At 40.3% G+C, this 22,917-nt stretch overlaps 1 protein-coding gene across 3 annotated transcripts in view; it reads left to right on the forward strand.

Annotated features, from left to right (window-relative positions):
* The window catches only part of SCMH1 (Scm polycomb group protein homolog 1), a 1,495,203-nt gene that overhangs the window by 557,739 nt on the left and 914,547 nt on the right, over positions 1-22,917 (forward strand). For all 3 annotated transcript variants that reach the window (XM_044062427.1, XM_044062428.1, XM_044062429.1), the window contains one exon: positions 17,282-17,528. In XM_044062427.1, coding sequence (XP_043918362.1) covers positions 17,282-17,528 — 247 coding nt within the window. The remainder of the gene's footprint in view (positions 1-17,281; positions 17,529-22,917) is intronic.

The following is a 22,917-nucleotide window of genomic DNA, read 5'->3' on the forward strand; positions in this document are numbered from 1 at the left end:
AACAAGCGGGTCTACAAACACAATGAGAAGCCATCCCACCCTCCTGCAAATCATAGTACACTAGCATGGCTTTGTGACATAGAGGGGTTGAGCCCTAACTTAAGCATTGGAGGGACTGGCCATCTCACCTCTCCTTGGTGGGGAGGAGAGGGTTGCAAGTACTTTAGGAGCTCATGGCAAAATGGGATTTCCCTTGTGTATACCAGGAGAAACACTTCCAAGTGTTTCAGGGAAAAGGAGTGGGGCTACTTCCTGACAACATTCCGTGTAGAAAATAAGATAATCAGTTTGGACATACCATTGAATGTCTCCCTTTTAGCTACTTAGCCAAACATGTGCATGGGTAGTTAGGGCAGTAAGAAAAAAATGTAAACCACCCTGATAGCTGTCTAAATGGTGGCCTGTTCCAGTTGACTCTCACCCCAGTGAGAGGGGCCAAATGGTTTGATTGGCCAGGAGGAAGACTATGATCAACTGACAGTAGGGGCATAAAGTGCCAAAAAAAAATCATAGCACACAGCAAATCTCCAGTTAACTAAGGGGCATCCGGTACAATATGAATTTATTTCCCCCAATATCTACATCAGGGAAGCCTTAACTTGTTCTTTACTTCAGTAAGATTACCAGCTGCCCACTGGCTGCTATAGTTACTTGCCCCATCTTCATAATTTTTTGGAACAACAGAGAGGAAGCAGGAATGAAAAAACATACCAGCGTTATTCCTCTGTCCCAAGCAGATTGTCTGAACTTCATCCAGGTATTAAATCACAACAAAAGTAGCCCACACCTAATCGAACCACTTTTCACCTTCTTTTGCCAAAAATCAATACAGCCTGCATGGTTTTAGCTGCAGTGAATTCTACTACTCATTCTGCTGCATTCTTTGCCTAAAAATGGGAAATGGCTCCATCACTGCAGTACATATCCATTGCTTTCCATCTCTAGGGCCATCTGAGGTAAGTCACTTCATAATTGTTGTTCTCTCATTGATGCAGAGAGAATCCCTCCATGAATGTCATAGCCCCCTCTGGCTCCCAAAAAGATTTTAGTACATGATGACAGTAGGACCTTAAAGTCAGCAGGCTAGACCAGCTTAAAGAAAATCTTCCTAGCTGTTTTTTTAAAAAAGGGGTTAATTAGTAGGGCATATAAAGTATTGCATGATAACCATAGGTTATGAATCAGAAGAGATCAGAAAAGATTGGGAAGAGAGATTAGATATGCAATTCACAAAGAACAATGGGAAGACATATGTATGGCTCCTAAATATGAAACACAATGTATATGATTTAGGATTTTTGCCTGGAAGTGTCTGTGTAGATACTTTTATATGCCAAGCAGACTCCAAAGAATTTTCCTCAGGATATATAGCAAATGTTGGAGATGTGATGGGGAAGAAAGAGGTAACTGGGAACATAAGTTTTTGCAATGTGATGAGTTGGTAACTGGAAACATATGTCTTGGGAGTGTAATGAGTTCTGCAGACTTTAAAAATTCCCCACAGAGTACTCTACCAGGAATACTGGGCAAGCAAATGAGTGTAACTAAGGAAATTATTTTTTGAGCTGGGATACAGGATCTGAATTGCCTAGACATGGTAAGGCCTTGTTAAGTTTGATTCTGTTTGTGCCAAAAAAGCAATTACTAGAAAATAGACATCAACATTTAAACAAACTATACTTGAAGTAGTGAATATTTTAACAGGGATAAAAGAACAGGAAGTGGGATCTTTAGAAAAGGATAAATTACATAGAAAAATGGAAATTGTGGGAAGGATATGTGCAGAAAATATTTTAGAGGAGGAATGAGGGAGGTTTAAGAGAAGGCTGAACATGAATAATTTATGTAATGTTGGTTAGATTATATGATGTATAACAATATATGTGATGTATAATATTTGTAAATGTGAACTTGTTAACATGGTTTGATTACTTTTAAGTTTGCCTGTATCACAAATGCTAATTTAATAAAGGTGATAAAAAGCAAATCTTCCTAATCCTGCTGTCATGCTTACCTGGCAAAAATGAGGCTCTCCTCTGCCTGAATAATATAGAATAATCATTCTTTGTGAATATTCTTCATTCACAATTCTACAGACTTTCTCAGGCTTCGACAGGATGTTCAAAATTTGATCATTCAAATAGGATTTGAAGTGGCTCAAGATATGCTTCAGTCTTTTCCTTTGCTTCCAGTGGTCCAGGCATAAAGATCTGGTGTTCTTTCTCTCTTTTTACTTCAGTCTCCTGCATCTCAGTCCATGTGAAAGCATTTACCCAACATATTTTAGACATTTGTTCTTCACTTTGTCAAGCATGCCAGACAACCAAAAGTTTTTCCTTTTGGCACAATCTTCTCGGTCTACTCCATTTTTTCTTTGACTTGTCTTTTAGCTGTTCTTTGTCCTGATCAAGTGACATTATAGAGTGCTCAGTTTTTTTTTTTTTTTAGTTTTGAAGCCTGCTCTCCTTATGTTGTCATCTAACTTTTTATTTACTTTCCTAATTTCTTCAAAGATTAGTTCCATCAACACCTGTTATAGAAGATACCATGCCTGCCCTTCCTTACCTTAACCATTTTTCTCGGTATATGCACATTAGGTGGCCATATAACTTGGCTGTACGGCAGCAAAAGCTTTGGTGTCTTGTTTTATTAACTTAGAGTCACCCCTATGATGTTTAAAATGAGTAACGTGCAGTATACAACACTGGGAAAATGCAAAAAATATATACTTTTATACATTTTTTTATAGAGTGCTGCTTACAAAGTGCCTTACTGGATGGACGTTCTAGTAGTATATTCTTAATTTCAAAGACAATGGACTCTAATTTAGTTAAAAGTAAAAACTACAGAGCCTTTGTATTTTGGTTATTTAGTAGAATGTTTTCATTATATGTAATTAATTGAAAAAATAAATGGGTTACTTCCAAATGTAGCACTTCTTTAAATGTGGAAGGGAGAATATCTCTGATAATGGAATTTCTCCATGCTTTGAAGTAGCTACGGATAACATTGGAATTAGAACAGTGTGGCTTCTTTTAGATTTAAAAAATGGACCGCAGAGTAGGCCATTCTGGAGCCCATACAGTTTTGGTACCAACGTTATCAGGACACACTCAAGATTAACTAACAGAAGTCCAGTATCTTTAGACTTGATTTTGTTTCATAAATGACACTTTTTATCCCATATGGAACCAAAGAAGTGTATGAATGTGTGTGTGACTCTGTTAAATAATCTTTTAGACTTAGCAGATAAAGCAAAATTAATAAGAGTTTTAGAAAGCTATTCATCTTTAGAATTGATTTTGTTTTATAAAATGAGTAGCAATTAGAAGACAAATATGCAGTGTCTAGTATGTTTAGTGTTAAAAACAGAGCGATTATGAGAACAAGTGATACACAAGTACTTTAATGCATTAGTTAGGAAAATTTTAGTAGAATTATCTATTTCTCTTCATGCAGTTGAAACTAAATTGTCTTGTTTAATTTGTAGCTGGAAAATTGAGAATTTATAGGTAGCTTTTTAACATGTGAGCAATTTAAAATGATGAAGACTACCAATAGAGAATTACATCATTAGCAATGGCTGCAACAGTAATATATAGACATGTGGAAAGTTAATCCAAAAGCAGTTGAAGCGAAAGGAGAAGAGTGATACTAGATACAAGTTAAATACACTGAGATGGCATTCTTGCATTTTTCTGATTTAATAGAAATTTACCCGTTCATGTTCAAGTCAAGATGGCTTTTTGCCATATTCTAAGATGTCTAATTGCAACTGTCATCTGTATAATTATAGACATTAAGTAGATAACATTTGATCCCAGTTTTTGCCATTTGCATCAACAAATTTCCTCAGTAGGAATTTCAGTGTTTTATTAAACCTCTCTACTAATACTTCAGTCTGTGGATTGCAGACTGATGTCTTCATCTGCTTGATTTTAAAGCACTGATGCAATTCTGTTGACTTAAAGGAAGAGTGTAGGTCAGTAAGGGGGTCCTTATGCATACCCACGCCGGAGAATTAACAGAGCCAATTCACTGGCAGCAACAATAGCATTAGTTTGTGTAATGGCATTGCTTTTGGAAATTTGGTAACATACCCATTGCTATAATTTACTGTTATCCTCATGTTAATCCTTAGCATGTAGGAAGGGTACTACAATGATAGGTATTATGATCAAGATACTTTTATATCCAAAATGTGGTGCGGGTTTCCAACATTCTGAATAAGAAGCACAGAATTTCTCTCTCTTATTACACCTGAATGGTATAATCTAACATGCTTGCATTAGTTTTGTCTGTCAACAGATGACTGCTAACATATGACTGTGTGCTAGATTCAGTGCTAGTGTCCTGTAAGTTTTGCAGTGGGAGCTAATGCTGAGGGTTTTACCCTTCTTTACTTACTTTATAAAAGAGGTTATTTTTAACTCAAAATTGAAGTAAGAAGCAATGAGAACATCCTCTCCACTATCTTCCCGTACAACCTTGGTTTAATTCTGTCTTGGCCTACGTAAAGTGTCATCCTTTTGTTCCTTATTAAGGTTATGTGGCTTTGTTCACTGACTCAGGATTACTTTCTTCAATGACTTGCCTCAAGATGGAAGATGTAGCTTCTTCCACTAAAAACACAGGTACTGCAGCCTCTTTGATATTTTGCACTGCAAAGTGTAGTCCTATGCAAGAATCATATTTGGCTTTCTCTGCTGTCAGAACAGTCTTCTAAAGTGCTCTCTTTTCTTATATGTTGCTCTCCCTCTAGCTTAGTGAACATGAATACCACCGTCTTATGTTTCCTTCCTTGCTGTTGCTACCTCACTATAGAGGGTGTGTCAGAACAAAATGTATCATTGTTTTTATTTATTTTTTTCTTGGTTTACAGATTCATGTTGCTTTACAGTAGTAGAAATAGGTTCATGACTCTTCAATTCCCTGCTTTATTTCAGTTTCTGTACTCATGTTCTGAGGGTCCTCAATCAAGTGCCTCAAGTGCCTTCCTTTTTCTGTCTTTATTCTCTCTGTTTCCATGCTAACTCTTCTTGTATATTTCTGTGTGTACTTCAGTCTTGGAACTCATCTACTTCAGAAATTTATATTGGTTCATATTCATATGTAGTAATGACTTCTGTTACAGTTTTTAATTTCTGTTGCTGTATCGTAGGTACATGCTTCTAATAATAGGAAAGATTTTTTTATAGTCTAACATTAACCAAATGCCAACTGTATTCTCCTGGTTTTGATTATGAATCAGTGTGTGAAGGCCACTGCCTTGCGGTCTCCACATTCTTATACTGAATGTGTGTCAAGCAGTTGTCCTGCTTGCTGTGTTTATGAATCTTTTCCCCCTCCCATATTTTCCAGAATGCATAACAGTGGAGAAAATCTTATGACACACTGGAGCTTCCCTACATCTGTTAAAAAGAGAGTAATTTAAGGAATGGGTGGTGGAAAATATTCAAGAGTTATTAGGAAAGGTAGAATATTCATTAGAAGTTATAACTAGTAAGTGGGATAAATGAAAATGGAGTTTAAAAATAGGGTAGAAATAAAATAAAAAGGTGGTTAACAAGTAACAATAATTATTTAGAGGGGCTGACAAAGGTATTGCAGAACAGGGCGAATCTCACAGAACAAGAGGAGGCAGAACTGCAGAGTGCTAGAGAGAAATAAAGGACTACCTGGATAAATATGCATGAGTTTAGAAAGATTGCTGTTAAGTAACTGTTTTTGATGATAACTCCAGAGCACAAAACATTTAGGACAGTGACTTATGTAACAGAAAGTAGAAAAGGTTGTTGCCAAACTTAGGGAGCCTGTAAAAAGTAAAAAAACAGAGAGCCCGTAGAAGTATTAGATATTTTGTAAATTTTATGAAAATTTGTATAACGCAGAGAAATGTGCAAATCAAGAGAAAGCATAAATGGAAATATTTATGGAAGACCTAAATATGCCAAGATTAGAGGTAGATGAGGCTCAAAAATTAACAGTTAAGATAAGAGGAGATGAGATAAAAATGTGATTTATAGCATAAGTGGAGTTTAAAAACAGTATAGAAATAAAGAAAGAGATATGTTTAAGAAGTAATAGTAGTAATTTAAGGGGCTGACAAAAGATAAAGTATTGCAGAATAGGAGTGATCTCACATAACAAAATGAGCAACTGCAAGAGTACTAAAAAGAAAATAAGGACATATTATAGCAATAACCCACGCCTGGGTGTGGGTAATGCTGGATTTACCCACGGTTGGCGTGGTTTGGTCCCGAGGGCGAAGCCCGAGGGACCAAACAAAGCCAACCGTGGGTAAATTCAGCATTACCCACATCCAGAAGTGGGTTATTGCTATTATACCATGACATTATTTAAGAAAAGAAACTATTACTTTTCTTAAATAATGGCATAGTATAATGCCTGTTTACTGCCCTTCCGCAGATGTCTGGCATCCGGCGGTTCTGATGTACTGCGCCTGCGCAGTACATCAGAGTTGTAAAGCAACGGAGAAAGCAAGATCTCCGTTGCTTTTTACTGTTTTAAGCTATGTTAAATGGGTTTAACATAGCGAGACAGTTTTAAAATAAGCAACGGAGATGTCCGTTGCTTATTTTAAAACGTCTCGCTATGTTAAACCCATTTAACATAGCGAACAGTAAAAAGCAACGGAGATCTTGCTTTCTCCGTTGCTTTTAAAACCTGTCTCGCTATGTTAAATGGGTTTAGCATAGCGAGACAGCTTTAAAATAAGCAACGGAGATCTCCGTTGCTTATTTTAAAGCTGTCTCGCTATGTTAAACCCATTTAACATAGCGAGACAGTGTTTTAAAAGTAGAGTTATACTAATGGAAAAAAGTCCAGGCGACCGGACCTTTTTCCATTAGTATAACTCGATTTACAATGTGCACGCTGGCCAATCAGCGTGCACGTTTTGGGGGGTCATGGTATAATTCAATAGTGTGCATGCATTGTAAGCAGATGTTTTTGATAAGAGCACAAAATCTTTTAACACAGCAACTTTGTCAACAGAAAGTAAAAAAGGGTTGTCACCAAACTTAGGGAGCCTATAACAAGAAAAATAACTAGAGGTATTAAAGGTATTTTGGAAATTTTATGAACATTTATATAAAGGATAGAAATGTGAAAATCAAGAGAGCACAAATGGATATATTCATGGAAGACTTAATTATGCCAACGTTAGAAGATGATGAAGCTCAACAACTAACATTTAAGATAGGAGGAAATTAGATAAAAACTGTTAATGTATAAGCAATCTGCAGGAAGGTTTCCAGGAATAGATAGTATTCTAGTGGAAGTTTGGAAGTTAGGAGGGAACATAGTGATAAAGATCTGGAAAGTTTTGTTTAACAGTATTTGAAATAAAGATTAGAAGCACCAACATCCTGGAAAAAAGTTGTGGTGGTTGTAATACCTAAATATGGTAAAGATCCATCAGGTCCAGCTTCATATAGGCTCATTTTAATTTTAAAGTATGATTATAAAGTGTTTATGTCTATAATGGCTAAAAGAATAGCAAAAGTGTTGACACAATGATGATATGGATCCATGTGGTTTTGTGGAGGGGAAAGAAGATCCAGAGGGAAGCAGAATTTAAGAAAATACCGCTGTTGTTGGTGGGTCTTGATGCAGCAAAAGCATTTGATATAGTAACATTGGATTTTGAGTAGGGCAGTGGAAGCATTTGCATTGCCTGATACAATAATAATGTTAATTAAGAGGATATGTTAAGGATTGGAGGCAAACACCAAAGTTGGAGGGTTCTGAAAAGAAGAGCCAGGCAGGGATGTTCTCTTTCCCATTTATTTGTGTTATATTTAGAACTATTGGTAAAGAAAAGACTCAGAAATTCAAGGTTATAATTAGTATGGTAATCAAGAAAAGTTGGCTTTATTTGCAAATGTTGTTGTGTACCTGATTAAACCAGAAAGTGACATTAAGTATTGTGGAACATTCTTAAACAGTTTCAAGTTTTTTCGGGAAATAAATTTACTGAAGATATACCAAAACAAGGTTATAGCTGTAAGTTATGTACCCAAACATGAATCGGTTCAACAATTCCCATATATGTCCTTCCATACCACTGTTACAGTATTCTTTACAATGGGGATCCCCTGCCAAGGTTAGCCCGATGTTTAGCCAGTATAACAAAGCCTTTTGGCTTTAAAGGGTGCACCATACATCACATGTATGATCTGCACACATGGCATAGGGCATAAAGGTGACAAGTACCATCCTCAGAATTTTTTTGACACCAGTCCGAACACCATCTTTGATCATCAGTCTGAATGCGCATTCATCTGCTGGCTTTCACCCGCTTTCTGATAAGTGCCCCGTTGGCGGTTTTGATTTTTTTTTTTTAATCTTTGTTTTGCCTTCTTTCTGGTTGTTGGGTTTTCATGTCATCCACAAAAGGGAAATGCCAGTGCGGGAGACAGATTCCCTATAAAGGTAGTCACCAGCAGTGTTTGTTCTGTTTAGGCACTTCCCACGACCATACGTCCTTTGAGATTTGCCAAGCTTTCATTGCTAAGACATTGTGTAGTGGGTTTTCTTCCCTTGCAATCTATCTAGAGAACTAATTACTTAAACTGTTGGCTAAACACACCATGGAAGGATCTTCCTGGCCCGAGGGTCAGCTGTCTGCGAAAAAGGCTGAGGAAGCTTGGTCAGATTCTTCTGCTGTACACCATCCAAAGGACATCTCCCTTGAAGTTAGTGAAAGCCCAGAGGATCATCCAGTTTCCTTCTCAGATTCCTTTGCTGTGACCATTTCAGAGACCGGTATGGATCTAATTCCTCGCATGGCCATGGTGGCCTTGCAGATGTCCACTTCGGATGTACAGGCGGAACTGCGGCTGATAATTACTGAAGGGCTTATGGGAGGTTCCTCAGATATCAGTGAGGCAAGAGGTGCCAACTGCAATTATTGTGTAGCCAGGGGTCAGAGCCTCCCAAATTTTTCAAGACTGATGTCCCTCGTAAAAAGAAGCATAGTACTAAACATATTTCATCTGCTCCGAAAAATCCTCAGAGTGTATGGCAAAGTTTCACTCAAGGTCTGTTTAATGCTCATATGGCTTTGAAGCCTCCAATAGGGGTTTTTCTTCCTGCTCCTCCTTTGTCTTCTACCCCTCTTAAGAGGCTTAGGGAACAAAATTTCCCTGATGATGCTGATTCTGATGAAAAGTTGCTTACTTATTCCTCTCAAATTCCTTCTCCATTAGACTGTTGTTTTGAAGAAGAGTCTGTTAGTCTTGACTCTCCTTTTGAGGAGATTTCATTTGGTAATACTATTTCCAGAATGGTGGAATTTTTCAAATGGGACTCTGCTCAGTTGTCTGAGGTTCAGAAGGGGTACTATGAGCTTCTGCAGATGCAGTCTCCTAGGCCCTCTGCTGTTTCTCCTGTTCTTGCTGCCCTGCTGGATGTTTTTCCACTGCTTCTAAGGCTCCTGACTTCCAACTACCTGCTCCTAAGAAAGCTGATAGCTTTTATAAAATGCCTCATGACTGCAGATTTCTTTATAAGTGTCTCTGTGCTGACCCTTTGGCAGTATCAGTGGCTTCTGATAAACCTTCCAAATTGTTGCCTCTGACCAAGTTGCTTCCCTAGGACAAGAACAATAGAACCATGGAGAGGCTAGGTAAGAAGGTGCATTCTTCTGCTACCCTAGCCTTTAGAACTGTGAACTATCAGAAGAGCATGACCAGGTATGTTTTGGCTCTTCTCCCTCAGGCCTTTCAAGCCATTTCAGATCTTCCTGATTCTGAAGGGAAGGCCTCTGCTCTTGTCTTGTTAGGTATATCCTCCCAAGTTGCTCGCCATTCCATTAAATGCAGCTATGATGCAGCTGATGCTTCATCTAGGGCTGCTGCTTTTGGTTCTGTTTTGAGGATGTATTCCTAGCTCAGACTTCAGCCTTTGCCCAATGACATCAAGGCTAAACCTATGGATGCTTCTCTGGATAATAAGCATTTATTTGGTGCTGCTACTGCAGAGTTGTTTAAGTCCCTACAAAAAAAGAGTAAAGCCTTACAAGAATTGAACCATGTTTTTGTTTCGCTTGTTCCCAACTTTCAGTGAAATTATCCTAACAAGCCTGCCTTTGTCCATAGACAGTCTTGCCCTCCTCCCCCCAAAGACGAAAGGGTGGCAGAAGGGCTCCTCCTGCTAAGCCTATGCAAACTCCTTTTACTCAGAAGCCTCCTTTTCCTGACAAACCAGGTGCTGTCCGACTATCCTGTTCTTCTCAGTCACTTTCCTCTTTCTCTGCATCTTTCCCCTGACCCACCCTGTTTGGGTAAAAGTCACACAAGACTCCAGGTTCTTTCCATAATTCGCCAGGGTTATTACATGGTTTGGAAATCCCCCAGCCTCCTCAGGGACAACTGCCCTTTTTTTTCCAGAGATGCTTCAGGGCCTTTTGGCACAAAGAACAATTCAAGACGTTCCAACTCGTCAGAGGGGGAAAGGGGGGGTTCCTCTAGAATATTCTTGATCTCCAGGAGAGAAGGCAGTTAGAGACTCATTCTGGATCTCTCTCAGTTAAACATCTTTTTAAAGGTCGCTTCCTTTTGGATGCTGTCTCTACAAACTTTGTTTCCACTGCTTCTTCTTCAGGCATTTCTAGTTTTCCTTCATCTCAAGGATGCGTATCTGCACATTCCTTTTCATCCACTTTTCAGGAAGTTTTTATGTTTCTCTGTTGCTTCCTGGCATTTTTGGCTCTCTGCTTTGCCCTTTGGCCTCTCTACTACCCCAAGGATCTTCAGATGCCTCACTCCTGTGATTGCTTTTCTGCAGTTTGAGAGGGATACAGGTCTTTCCTTACCTGGACAGCTTGCTGTTTCATGCTTCCTCTCCAGAGATTTTACTGCAACATCTTCACTTCGCTATTTCTCTCCTACAAAGCCTAGGGTTTACTATAAATTTCCAAAAAAAAATCATCTGATTCCTTCTCAGGATCATGTATTTCTGGGGTGCAGGCTCCAGACTGTTCCAATGCTGGCATCCCTGCCTCCTCCCAAGGCTTTAACTCTGATTGCTTTCTTTCACTCCCTTCTTCCTCTGACTTCCATTACAGCCAGGGAGTTTTTGAGGGCTCTGGATTACATGGCTTCCACCATTCCTATGCTCCCTCTGGCCAAGCTCCACATGAGAAAGCTCCAGTGGTTTCTAAAGTCAGTTTGACTTCAGGTTCCTTATCCTTTATATTTTATAGTACCTCTTCTTCCATGCCTCAAGCTGGAACTTCAGTGGTGGATTAGTCAGTTGTTCCTCAACCCAGGGCTTCCTTTTGAACCTCCCATCCCCTATCAGGAATTATTCACAGATGCCTCGGATGTGAGTTGGGGAGGGGCCTTCTTTGGTCTTCTGAAAGTTCAGGGCCTTTGGGCTCTTCAACAAAAGAAAGACCACATCAGTGTCAGAGATGAGAGCTCTTCTTCTAGCGCTTCAAGCTTTTCTTTCTCTCTTCCCTCCAGGGCCCCTCAAGATTCTCAGACAATACCACAGTGATGTGGTATATCAACAAGCAAGGGGGGGGGGGGGTAAGGTCTTGTCTCCTATGCAGATTGACCCTTCAGGTTTGGGAACTAGCTATCCAGTATCAGGTGACCCTTGGGCAGTTTACATTCCCCAGGATTGGAACACAGTAGCAGATTCTCTGAGCAGATCCATAACACAGTCCCACAAGTGTATGCTTCACAGGGACATATTTCTGGACATTGTCCACCAGTGGGGTACTCCTCAAGTAGATCTGTTTCCCTCCCCTCTAAACAGACAGCTTCCCCTTTTTTTGCACCCGAGTCCCATGTCCTCTGGCCTAGAAGGTGAATGCCATCCCTTTTTCTTGGAAAGGGGTGTTTCTTTATGCCTTCCCTCCCTTTACTCTCATTCTGAAGACCCTGTTCAAGGTAAAACAGGATGCTCACAAAATCTTACTGGTGACTCCCTTTTGGCCCAGACAGCATTGGTGCTCTCTTCTTCTGCATTTAGCCAAGGGCAATCATTACAAGTTACCTCGCAGGGTGGACCTCTTCACACAAGGCAAGGAATTCATCCCCACCTGTCCACTCTTCAAATGACATTGTGAGTGATATGGTTTTGATCCCCTTTAGACACCTTTTTTCTGAGGACATGCTTATGATCCTGCAGGTGGCCAGGAAACCCACTACAAGAAAATCTTATTTGTCCAAATGGAAGAGATTTTCCATTTGGTGTCTGTCTCATAACCTGGATCTACTTGCTGTGGATTTTCCTTTGTTTTTTTTCTTATTTGTGTGAATTGCTCAGTGTTGGGTTGGCATATTCTTCTGTTAAGACCCACCTATCCGCTATTTCTACTTGTCTGCCTTTGACTCCCCCTTTCGCCTCTAGATTTGAGACCTAACAATTTCTTAAAGCCGTTCTTCACATTAGGCCTCCCAGGAAGCCTGTGCCTCCTTCCTGGGACCTTAATTTTGTTTTAGAAAAATTGACTCTGGTTTCTTTTGAGCCTGCTGCTTCAGCTTCCTTGCAGCATTATTCTTGGAAAACTGCTCCTCTTTTGGCCCTTACTTATGCCAGAGGGGTGTCTGAGCTGCAAGCCCTTATGGCTGTTCCTCCTTTTTTAGTTTTCCATAAGGACAGGGTGTGTCCTTTCATACTAATCCTTGTTTTATGCCAAAGGTGGTTAATGAGTTGTCTCTTAATCAGTCTATTCATTTGCCCACTTTTTTCCCTTCTCCGCAGTCTGCTAGTGAGAAGGTTTTGCACACCTTAAATTTGCATAGACAACTCTGATATTATTTGGATAAGACTAAAACTTTTCATAAATCTGAACAGCTTTTCGTTTCTTTTCATCCTAGGTCTTTAGGTTTGGCTGTTTCCAAACAAACCATTTTTTTCTTGGCTATTTAAAGCCATTTGTTTTTGCTGTTCTTTTCATGGGAAGAACTTTCCTTTTTCTGTTAAAGCTCATTCAGCTAGGGCTGCGGCTTCTTCTTGTGCTTTTTTCAAAGTTTAGATACTAAGTCTATTATTGAGGCAGCAACTTGGACTTCTCTGCATATCTTTACTATGCATTATAAGTTTGATATGATTTTTAGTGCTAGACGTGGCTTTGCCAGGACCATTCTCCATGGCTTCCTAGAGGGCTCTGCTGGTCCTTCCTCCTCCCAATCTTCTTCCTGAGCTTTTGCACTCCTCCTGTTGTAAAGAATACTGCAATAGTGAAATGAAAGGACATAACTACAGTTTTGTAAAATCTTACCACAACCGTAGATGTCCTTCTCTTAATTGTTTCATTGTTGTGTATTCACTCCCTCCCTCCTCTCCCTGGTCCTTTTTCCTTCTGTATGTGCTTGTTACCTACTTAGATCCTTAGACTGTCGTTCCTACTGGACCTTTTCAGTTATGAGGATGATACGTCCGGACGTCACTTTTATGCCCTACCCCATGCATACCTATGATGTACGTTGTATCTTAAAACCAAAAGGCATTGGTATACTGACTGGACATTGGGCTGCCCTTGGCATGGGATCCCTCTTGTAAAGAGTACTGCAAATATGAAGAGAAGGACATCTGCTGTTATGGTAAGATTTTATAGAACTGTACTTTATGGGGACATGATAAAATGAAGTACTTAGGAGTATGGATTAAAAAGGATTCTGTCATGGCAGGTAAGGATATGTGGTAAATAACTAAACAAAAGATAATACAAAACTGAGAAACTGGGAGTTCTTGTGTATGGAAATGGGAAGTAAGAAAGAAGAATGTTTTAGTCCCTTTAGTTTTATTTACAAGTCAGGCATGTCTTTGTCCACCAAAGGAGAAGTTGTGGGTAGTAATTAATAAAAAGTTGAAGGAATTTATCTAGGAGGGGAAGAGGGCAAGAGTCAAGTGGGATAAGTTGATCCTTCTTAAAGTGCGAGGTGCTTTTTAGGAGTACTGAACCTAATATAAATAAATGTTTCAAAGCTACACAGTTGCATGTAACACAAGCAGAAAGCTACAATTCAAAGTGATAAGGGATGATAATGAATCAGGGGGAAATTCAAGAAATAAGGAGATAGTGGGATTTTGGATGTAGATTCTTAAGGAGAACAAAGAAATCCTACAGAATATTACATTTGTAAATACCATTTGTAAAATAGCAGAATGTATTCTAAGAAATAAGCCAACATGGGAATGGAGAAAAGAGATTCTGCCAATATGATTAACTTCAATTAGGGATGTAGAGAATAGGCAAGACAGGGGTGGAATTTACTCTAAGAAACTGACAAACGAACTGGGGTATTGGGTGCAAATAATTAGAGGGGGAAGGTAATAGAATGGGAAGAGGCTAAGAATATATTTGGACTGCAATCTAGAGACTGCCTTCCTTAACAGGATTGCTATCAGAGTACATGCAAATAGAAAAGAATAGGGACATCTTAATTGAAAACCTGCACTGGTAAGGTGTATAACTGAATCTAGAACAGAAGCTTCTGTTTAAAAAGGGATAATTAGCGTGGCATGTGAAATATTTCATAATAACATTAGGAATCAGCGGAGGTTAGAAAAGACTGAGAAGAGAGATTGGATAAGAAGTTCACAGAGAAACAATGGGGAGGACATGTGCATGGCTCCAAAACATGCAACAAAGTCTAGAAGAGTTAGGATTTTTGCTTGGAAGTGATGCATAAGAATATTTATGTGCTGAGCAGACTGCAAAGACTTTCCTCATGAAGATGGCAAATATTGGAGGTGTGTTGGGGATGAAAGTGGTAACTGGGAACATTTGTTTTGGGAGTGTAATGAGTTGGCAGACTACAAATTCCCTAGATACTCTCTCAGAATTATTGGGCGAGCAAATGTGTGTAACTAATGAAATTTATTTTTGTGAGCTGGGATACATGGTCTGAATCGCCTAGACGTAGTAAGGCCTTGTTAAGTTTATTTCTGGTGCCTGCCAAAAAAAAAAAAATGGAAATTAAAGTCTACCCCAACCATATTTGAAGTAGTAAATATTGTATATTTGTATAGTTTTTCTAATGTCATTTGTATTGTATTGGGTTATACTGTGTTTGTGTTGTACTGTATGTGGAGCTTTTCTCCCGGGGCCTCTGCTGAAAACGGGTTTTGTAGACCCAGTCAGACCAGCCCCGAAAACAAATGTCAAATAAAAATAAATATAAATAAATAACCTTGGCACATTATCCTAGTCTAATATGTTTGTGTCTTTCGGCTTTTCCCGGTTAGGGGTCGCCACAGCGGAACTCCGGACCGCTAATGATTGGTAGCGGATTTTTACATACCGGGTTACCAGCCCTGACGCACAACCTTCAACGAAGGCACGCCCCATTCACGTATGCCTCCACACAGAAGACGCTCTAGCTGAGAATCGAACGGGACAACGTCTTGCTATGAGGCGACAACGCTACCGCAGCACCACCACCAATATATCCTCTAATATTGGTATATATGCAAGGGTTGTAAGCAAACTGCATATCTGTGTTAGATGTGCATACTGTATTGTGTGTGTCAGTTTGCATGTCGCTCTTGGGAGGAATTGGAATGTTGCTGTACTAAAACAGCAACAGCTTTGTACAGCTGATGTGATGGAGCAGCAGTCACAATTTGTGTGTTTGCCTGTGTTGTATAGCTGACTAGAGGAGTTAACAATCCACATTTACATAGCAGCATGGTGGTCTCCTTTCTGCGCATCCATCTTTGTATTGCAGTTTCTGTAGACAAAGTGAAAACAAGAAATGCAAATCGAGCTGCCATGGCTAAAATCATAAAATATTTATAAAACAGACAAGTGCTTTTGGACAGATTTCCCTTCCTCAGGTCAAGCTTTAAAAACTTTCCTAAAATCTCTCAATTTAAAATAAATTCAACCATTCAATTCAATGGAACAATTTACACCACTTCAGAGCAGGTTTTATAGACATTCAGACATTAAGTCCCGGTGTTTTATCAGACTGTAATATATCTGATTCATTTCAGCTAGTTCTGTCCTTTTTACTAAATCCCCACCCCAAAAAACACTCTTCTAAGACCTATAATATCATAAACTTAAACATGGTTATTATTGCATTGTACATGTTTCGCAAGTGAATTTGTTAATTTCTTGCAACAAATGTCACTCAGATGCTGTAGACTCCCATTGTTTAAACTGCCTATTGCTTTTACCAACGTAAAAACTTGCACATTGTTGGCACTTTGCAGGATAAACAATATTAGGAGTCTTACAATTAGCATGTAATCTCGGAAAATAGACCTTAACTGTAGCTGGATGCTCAAACTTATTCTCAGAGGAGATATACTTGCATGCTGCACAAGCTTGACAAGGAAAAATGCCAATTTCTCCCAATGCTTAGAAACGTGAAACCCTAGGGCCATAACAAAGTTTCCTCTTGAGGGAAATACTATTCTTGAATCCAAATCTTGGAATCTCCCCCACTATAACTCTAAGCCAAGCATCAGATGTTAAAATACCCCAGTTCTGTTTAATAGTCTTGCAAACCAGGTCAGTGTCACTGTTAAATGTCAAGAAGAGACGATGGTCAGTCTTATTCCGTGTCTTAAGCTCCTGCTGCATTTCATTCTCCAGTCATGCTGAAAAATAAGGTCTCCCCTGCGTACTTCTCAAATTCCTTACTTCTTCAGCCATATGGCCAGTGTCCACTCTGGAGTAACCAATACAGCATAAATTATTAATGAGGTCAGATAACTCTCTTGGAGTCCTTTTAATTATATTGTGGTGCAGTCATTTTAATTGTATTGTGTCTTAGCATATGGGGCTGCAGTCCTTTTAATTCTAATTTTAGTTTCTGTAGACAGCTAACTCAGAATTATAATACTGATGTTTTTCATGTTGTGTTGCTCATTTGCATATGCCTTGTGTAGCATCTATCACCTTGGCGCACAGTAATATATAAATTCAGTGTTCTTGGTGTGTGGTTGTCTCTGATTTGAGACATGGCCTTTTTTTGCATTTCTGTGTGCACTGCCCAAACATACTGCATATCATGTCACTGAATCTCTTTTAGAAGGCACTAAGGCACTTTGAAATGTGGCGAACCATGAAGAATGGTTCAGAATGGGTGTTATTAATTCACTGTTAGTTTTTCAATATTGATTAAATGCTCAATGCAAATGCAGCAGCATGCTTGCCACATAACATGGCACAGACTATAATGAATTATGGGGCAAATGTTTGAAGATACCCACATGTGCATGTCTGTATTTTTAGAAATCCGGGTACCTGAGAGTCACATCATTCTTGTTTTTTCCCACTCTCAAGCAGGAGCCTCCTTCCCCAACACAGAACTATTTCAAGGTAGGAATGAAGCTGGAAGCTGTAGACAGAAAGAACCCGCATTTCATCTGTCCTGCCACAATTGGTGAAGTGAATGGACCAGAGGTCCTTGTTACATTTGATGGTTGGAGGGGGGCGTTTGATTACTGGTGCCGTTATGATTCCAGAGATATTTTCCCAGTTGGCTGGTGTTCCCTGACTGGAGATAATCTGCAGCCTCCAGGTACAAAAGGTATGCAGTTTTTTTTTATTTTTTTATTACCGTCCTTTGAAAATGATCCCCTACACAAGATATAAAGCATTATGTAAAGCAATGAAAATGATTAGACAAAGATTTTTCACTTTTGATACATCATGCTGCTATGCTTCTGATATAAACTTGACCTGAAACTGCTTTTGTGTGATATAGTTCTGAGAGAGGAAGACTTTTTTTTGCATTTCGTCATGCAGGTGATTTTCATTAGACTGTGTTGTTTGTGTTATTGACTTATGGAATCCTAAGTGTTAATTATTAGAAAGTTTTGTAATTCTTGAAATGGTACTTCCTAAACAGGCTGTTACATTTTCCTATGTTCTTATAGTCTAAAAGTCTAGACCTCTGATGTAATTCCTTTACATTAGGTTGTAGCGTCATTGAACACCTGACGGTCAAACTAAAAATGTGACCAGAGCTTGGATTCAGTGTTGAGAAGTAAGGGGGGGGGGGGACCGACAAAGACAAGCAGGTGAAGTAGCAAGTTGGAAGGGCTGTAGGACAACACATAATGGATAAGGAGGGGTCTGTGAGGTATTTTATTCTAAAGACAAGACCCTGAAAATTTGTTTTTGCCAGAATTTGTGCTGCATTTAAGTATTAAACTGGAGTATTTATTTGGTTCCTGCAATGTAGTTGGAGTCCTGTTTTAATTAACCATGTCTTCTAGATGGAAAAACATTGACTCCCAAGCCAGTGACAGTTGGAAATGGGAGTGAAAGAACTATGCTAAAGCCTATTTTGAGGGTAGATTGGGAAAGATAACTTGCTTTCCTGGCTGGAACCATTTAAAAATCCATTCCCAGCTGTCATTAGGTCTGGAGTTTTTTTGATGATGGGCAGTAGTTCACTAAACGATGACTTTATTTCTTTACATAAATATTCTGTATAAGACTTGTAGTAATTCCATATTAGTCATTAAGCTGGTTCTATGACATAGTGGGATAAATTCCTGACTGCTATCAAGCTGACCCTGTATCAACTAGTGATATGTATGCTGGATGAACTGTTAATGCTAGCTTACCCATCTTTGAAGAGGTTGGCATTTGATAACCATTTGAAGTGTTGGGACCCACTAGAGCAAGTCTCAAAACACTGAGATTGAATGGCTGAAAAAGCAGGCTTACATATTCTAAGTCTGAGATGGCCAGTTCTTGGAATAATAATCCCTTTTTTCTGAGGTATGACTATCTCAGAGTTGGTATATATAAGTTATTTGGATGCAGGGGGTTGCCCCCCCCTGAAAAAAAGAAGATTAAAAGAGAAGAGCAATCTTCAAGATTCACCCTTCTCTGTCATATCCATTTTTTTTTCAGTATGTCAGCACTTGGCATTTCGGGCCCCAGTGTTTCAGTAGGGACCCTTTGCAGTGCACAGCCGCAGTGACAGTAAGTGGAGGTAGGGGAGTAATGCAGGCCCAAAGTGGACAGCAGTGTGCACTGTGCCACACCAAGCAGTGATTCTGCACTGTAGCTGGACTTTAGCACCTGCACTTAAGCACAGAAGTGTCACTGGCCAGGAATTACATGCCCTGCTTCAGCAGCATACATGTTAGGACAAGGGGGGGGGGGGTGGAGTGTTTACAAGAAAAATCACCACCCTTGCGCTGCCTAGATGATTACTCTATCCAACAGTCCTCTCTCATCTTCCATCTTTGATCACCCTAAGTATTATTATATAGACAGTTAACTCTTTTCTCTCCTTGAGGTGATGTAGAGTCCTCTTACTGGTGCAATAGCAAAATAAACAGTTACATTGACTGGAGAAGAGGGGATTGTAAATTGGCAGGTGCAATTCGATTGACTTAGAAATAATGTAATTTCTATCTTATTTGATTTGTGGTCTGTATATTTTCATTCTGTTTGGTTAGCCTTCATTATTTAGGCTAGATATCTTTGTTTCCGTTTTCTGTTTTTCAGTAGCAAGGCAGTGAAGACCCCCTTGTATGTGGCTTGTTCTGTTTAGTTGTCGCTTAGAAAGGAAGGCTGCAAGGGAACATTCTGTAATGCTCAGCATTTCACATGTTTATTAAATGTATATTAAAGTTTATTTTTTATTTTATTTAATAAGTGTTGTAGTTTACAAACCTAGCCTTTGTTATTTAGTTTAGATGTTATAGATTTATTTTAATGTGTTTTCGTTTTATTGCGATATGTATCTGAAATCTGGCAGCTGATGCAAAGGATTTAAGGAGCTGTTAACACGCTGATGTTCATCATGTTACACTGCTGCAGTCATTACACTTGGGTTATCCTGCCATCAGGCAGTTTCCCAGTCGGCCTGAGTTCCAAAGTCTTGGTCCGGCGTCGGTTGCTGTCGCCTCCTCCCTGATGTCAGTGCGACAGGGGTATATAAGATGCAGCCAACGCCATTTTCTCCAGTCTTTCTTGCCGCGCGGTGCCCAAAGCAAAAGCAGTTCGCAAGTGCCGGTCAGCCAACTCCTGAGATTTTCATTCCGAATCCAGAACCGAAGTCTTCTACAAAGCTAAGTACCCCGTTGGGGAAACTTTTTCATGCCTCAGACCAACGTCAGTAAAAGTTAATAACTGTATTTCTTGTGGGAAGCAAATATCTCATAAGGATTTCCATTCCTATTGTATCCCATGCCTAGGCCCAGACCACGACGTCACTGGTTGTCGGTTCTGTGCTAGGTTTAACAACCGCACTATTAAACGTCGGTTTGACTTTGCCCGACATTATTTTGGCAGAAAATTTAATTACACCATGCCGTCGGAACTTCTGATGACCGGAATACATAAAAAGCGCAAATAACAAGGACAGGCATCCGAGGCCCAAACCTGACGATGAAGCCTCTTCTAGGCCGGTCGCCGGTTCACCGGTTTTCAGCGAGGCGCCTTCGCAGCCCCTGACGACCGCTTCTGTAGAACCATAGGCCTCCGACTCCCACGTGGAGATGGCTGGACCTTCGGACGCACCAGTTTTTCAGCCTACCGAGGCAAACCCTTCAGAGGGATCCGGAGTAGCTGAGCAACCCGAAGCTTCAGAGGATGTTTTCAGACCTACTCAGTTAACCAATAAAAACCCCCTGCTAAGTCTAAGCCTCCTTTAAAAACAAACAAACATGTACAGCATTCTCCAGGACAGGCCTCCATGCCTAAGAAACAAATGCTCAAAATGGCTGAAGATCTAATCACTCTGATCAGGGGGTCCCACCCCCCTCCTGATAAAAGGCCCAGACAGGATGCAGATTATGAATCTTCCGACCAGGTGTCCATTTCTTCAGATTCATCCTCAGACCTAGGATATTCTTTACCCCCTTATGAGGACTCTGATGCTGAGGAATCAATTCCATCAGCCTCTCCGCCTGAGGATTACTCCTTTGGGGAAACCTTACATACCATGAGGGAGCATTTCCATTGGGAAGGCCAGAATTACTCTGAATCCAAGAAAAGGCTCAGAGACTTCCTTTTATTACCTCAACACAGACCCCTTGCTATTCCGCCAGTGTTAGACATTGTGGATGATGTGTATACTGAATCCATCTTAAATCCTGACTCCTTACCTCCAGCCCCAGTTCAACCTGACTGATACTACAGAGTCCCTGACTCACACAAATTTCTGTATAAAAACCCTGTTGCTGACCCTGAAACTATTTCTCAGGGACCCAAAGGGATTAAGGCCTCATCAGCAAAAAATCCAGTCCCCTCTGACAGAGATTCCAGAGCATTGGACAGATGGGGAAAGAAAGTATATACGTCTGCAACCTTAGCAATGAGAGCCTTAAATTGCCAGTTTCACATGCTAAAATATCAGCAATTTTTGATGTCTCAGTTAAAACAAAAACTGCTTCCAGATTCAGATCCTCCTAATTTTAAAGAAATGCAGAATGTTCATCATGTTACACTGCTGCAGTCCTTACACTTGGGTTATCCTGCCGTCAGGCGGTTCCCCAGTCGGCCTGAGTTCCAAAGTCTTGGTCCGGCGTCAGTTGCTGTCACCTCCTCCCTGACATCAGTGCGACAGGGGTATATAAGATGCAGCCAACGCCATTTTCTTCAGTGTTTCTTGCCGCGCGGTGCCCGAAGCAGAAGCAGTTCGCAAGTGCCGGTCGTCCGACTCCTGAGATTTTCATTCCGAATCCAGAACCGAAGTCTTCTACAAAGCTAAGTACCCAGTTGGGGAAACTTTTTCTTGCCTCAGACCGATGTCAGTAAAAGTTAATAACTGTATTTCTTGTGGGAAGCAAATACCTCATAAGGATTTCCACTCCTATCGTATTCCATACCTAGGCCCAGATCACAACGTCACTGGTTGTCGGTTTTGTGCTAGGTTTAACAAGCGCACTACTAAACGTCGGTTTGATTTTGCACGACATTATTTTGGCAGAAAATTCAATTACACCATGCTGTCGGAACTTCCGATGACCAGAATACATAAAAAGTGCAAAGACAAGAACAGGCATCCAAGGCCCAAAACTGACGACGAGGCCTCTTCTAGGCCGGTTGCCGGTTCTCCGGTTTTCAGCAAGGTGCCTACGCAGCCCCTGACGACCACTTCCACAGAACCACAGACCATCTCTGACTCCCACGTGGAGCTGGCTGGGCCTTCGGACGCTCTAGGTTTTCAGCCTACCGAAACTAACCCTTCAGAGGGAACCGAAGTAGCTGAGCAATCCACTGCCTCAGAGGGTGTTTTCAGACCTACCCAGTTAACCATTAAACCCTCTGCTAATTCTAAGGCCCCCTTAAAAACAAAGAAACAGATACAGCCTTCTCCAGGACAGGCTTCCATGCCTAAGAAACAAATGCTCAAAATGGCCGAAGACCTAATCACCCTGATCAGGGGGTCCCATCCCCCTCCTGATAAAAGGCCCAGACAGGATGCAGATTATGAATCTTCCGACCAGGTGTCCATTTCTTCAGATTCATCCTCAGACCTAGGATATTCTTTACCCCCTTATGAGGATTCTGAGGACTATTCCTTTGGGGAGACCTTACATACCATGAGGGAGCATTTCCATTGGGAAGACCAGGATTACTCAGAATCCAAGAAAAGACTCAGAGACTTCCTTTTATTGCCTCAACACAGACCCCTTGCTATTCTGCCAGTGTTAGATATTGTGGATGATGTGTACACTGAATCCAGCTTAAACCCTGACTCCTTACCTCCAGCCCCAGTTAAACCTGATAGATATTACAGAGTCCCTGACTCTCTCAAATTTCTGTATAAAAGCCCTGTTGCTGACCCTGAAACTATTTCTCAGGGACCCAAAGGGATTAAGGCCTCATCAGCAAAAAACCCAGTTCCCTCTGACAGAGATTCCAGAGCATTAGACAGATGGGGAAAGAAAGTTTATATGTCTGCAACTTTAGCAATGAGAGCCTTAAATTGCCAGTTTCACATGCTA

Source organism: Protopterus annectens, chromosome 2.part1, assembly GCF_019279795.1.
Source record: "Protopterus annectens isolate FY-2018-M chromosome 2.part1, PAN1.0, whole genome shotgun sequence".
In the NCBI taxonomy this organism is placed as follows: Eukaryota; Metazoa; Chordata; order Ceratodontiformes; family Protopteridae; genus Protopterus; species Protopterus annectens.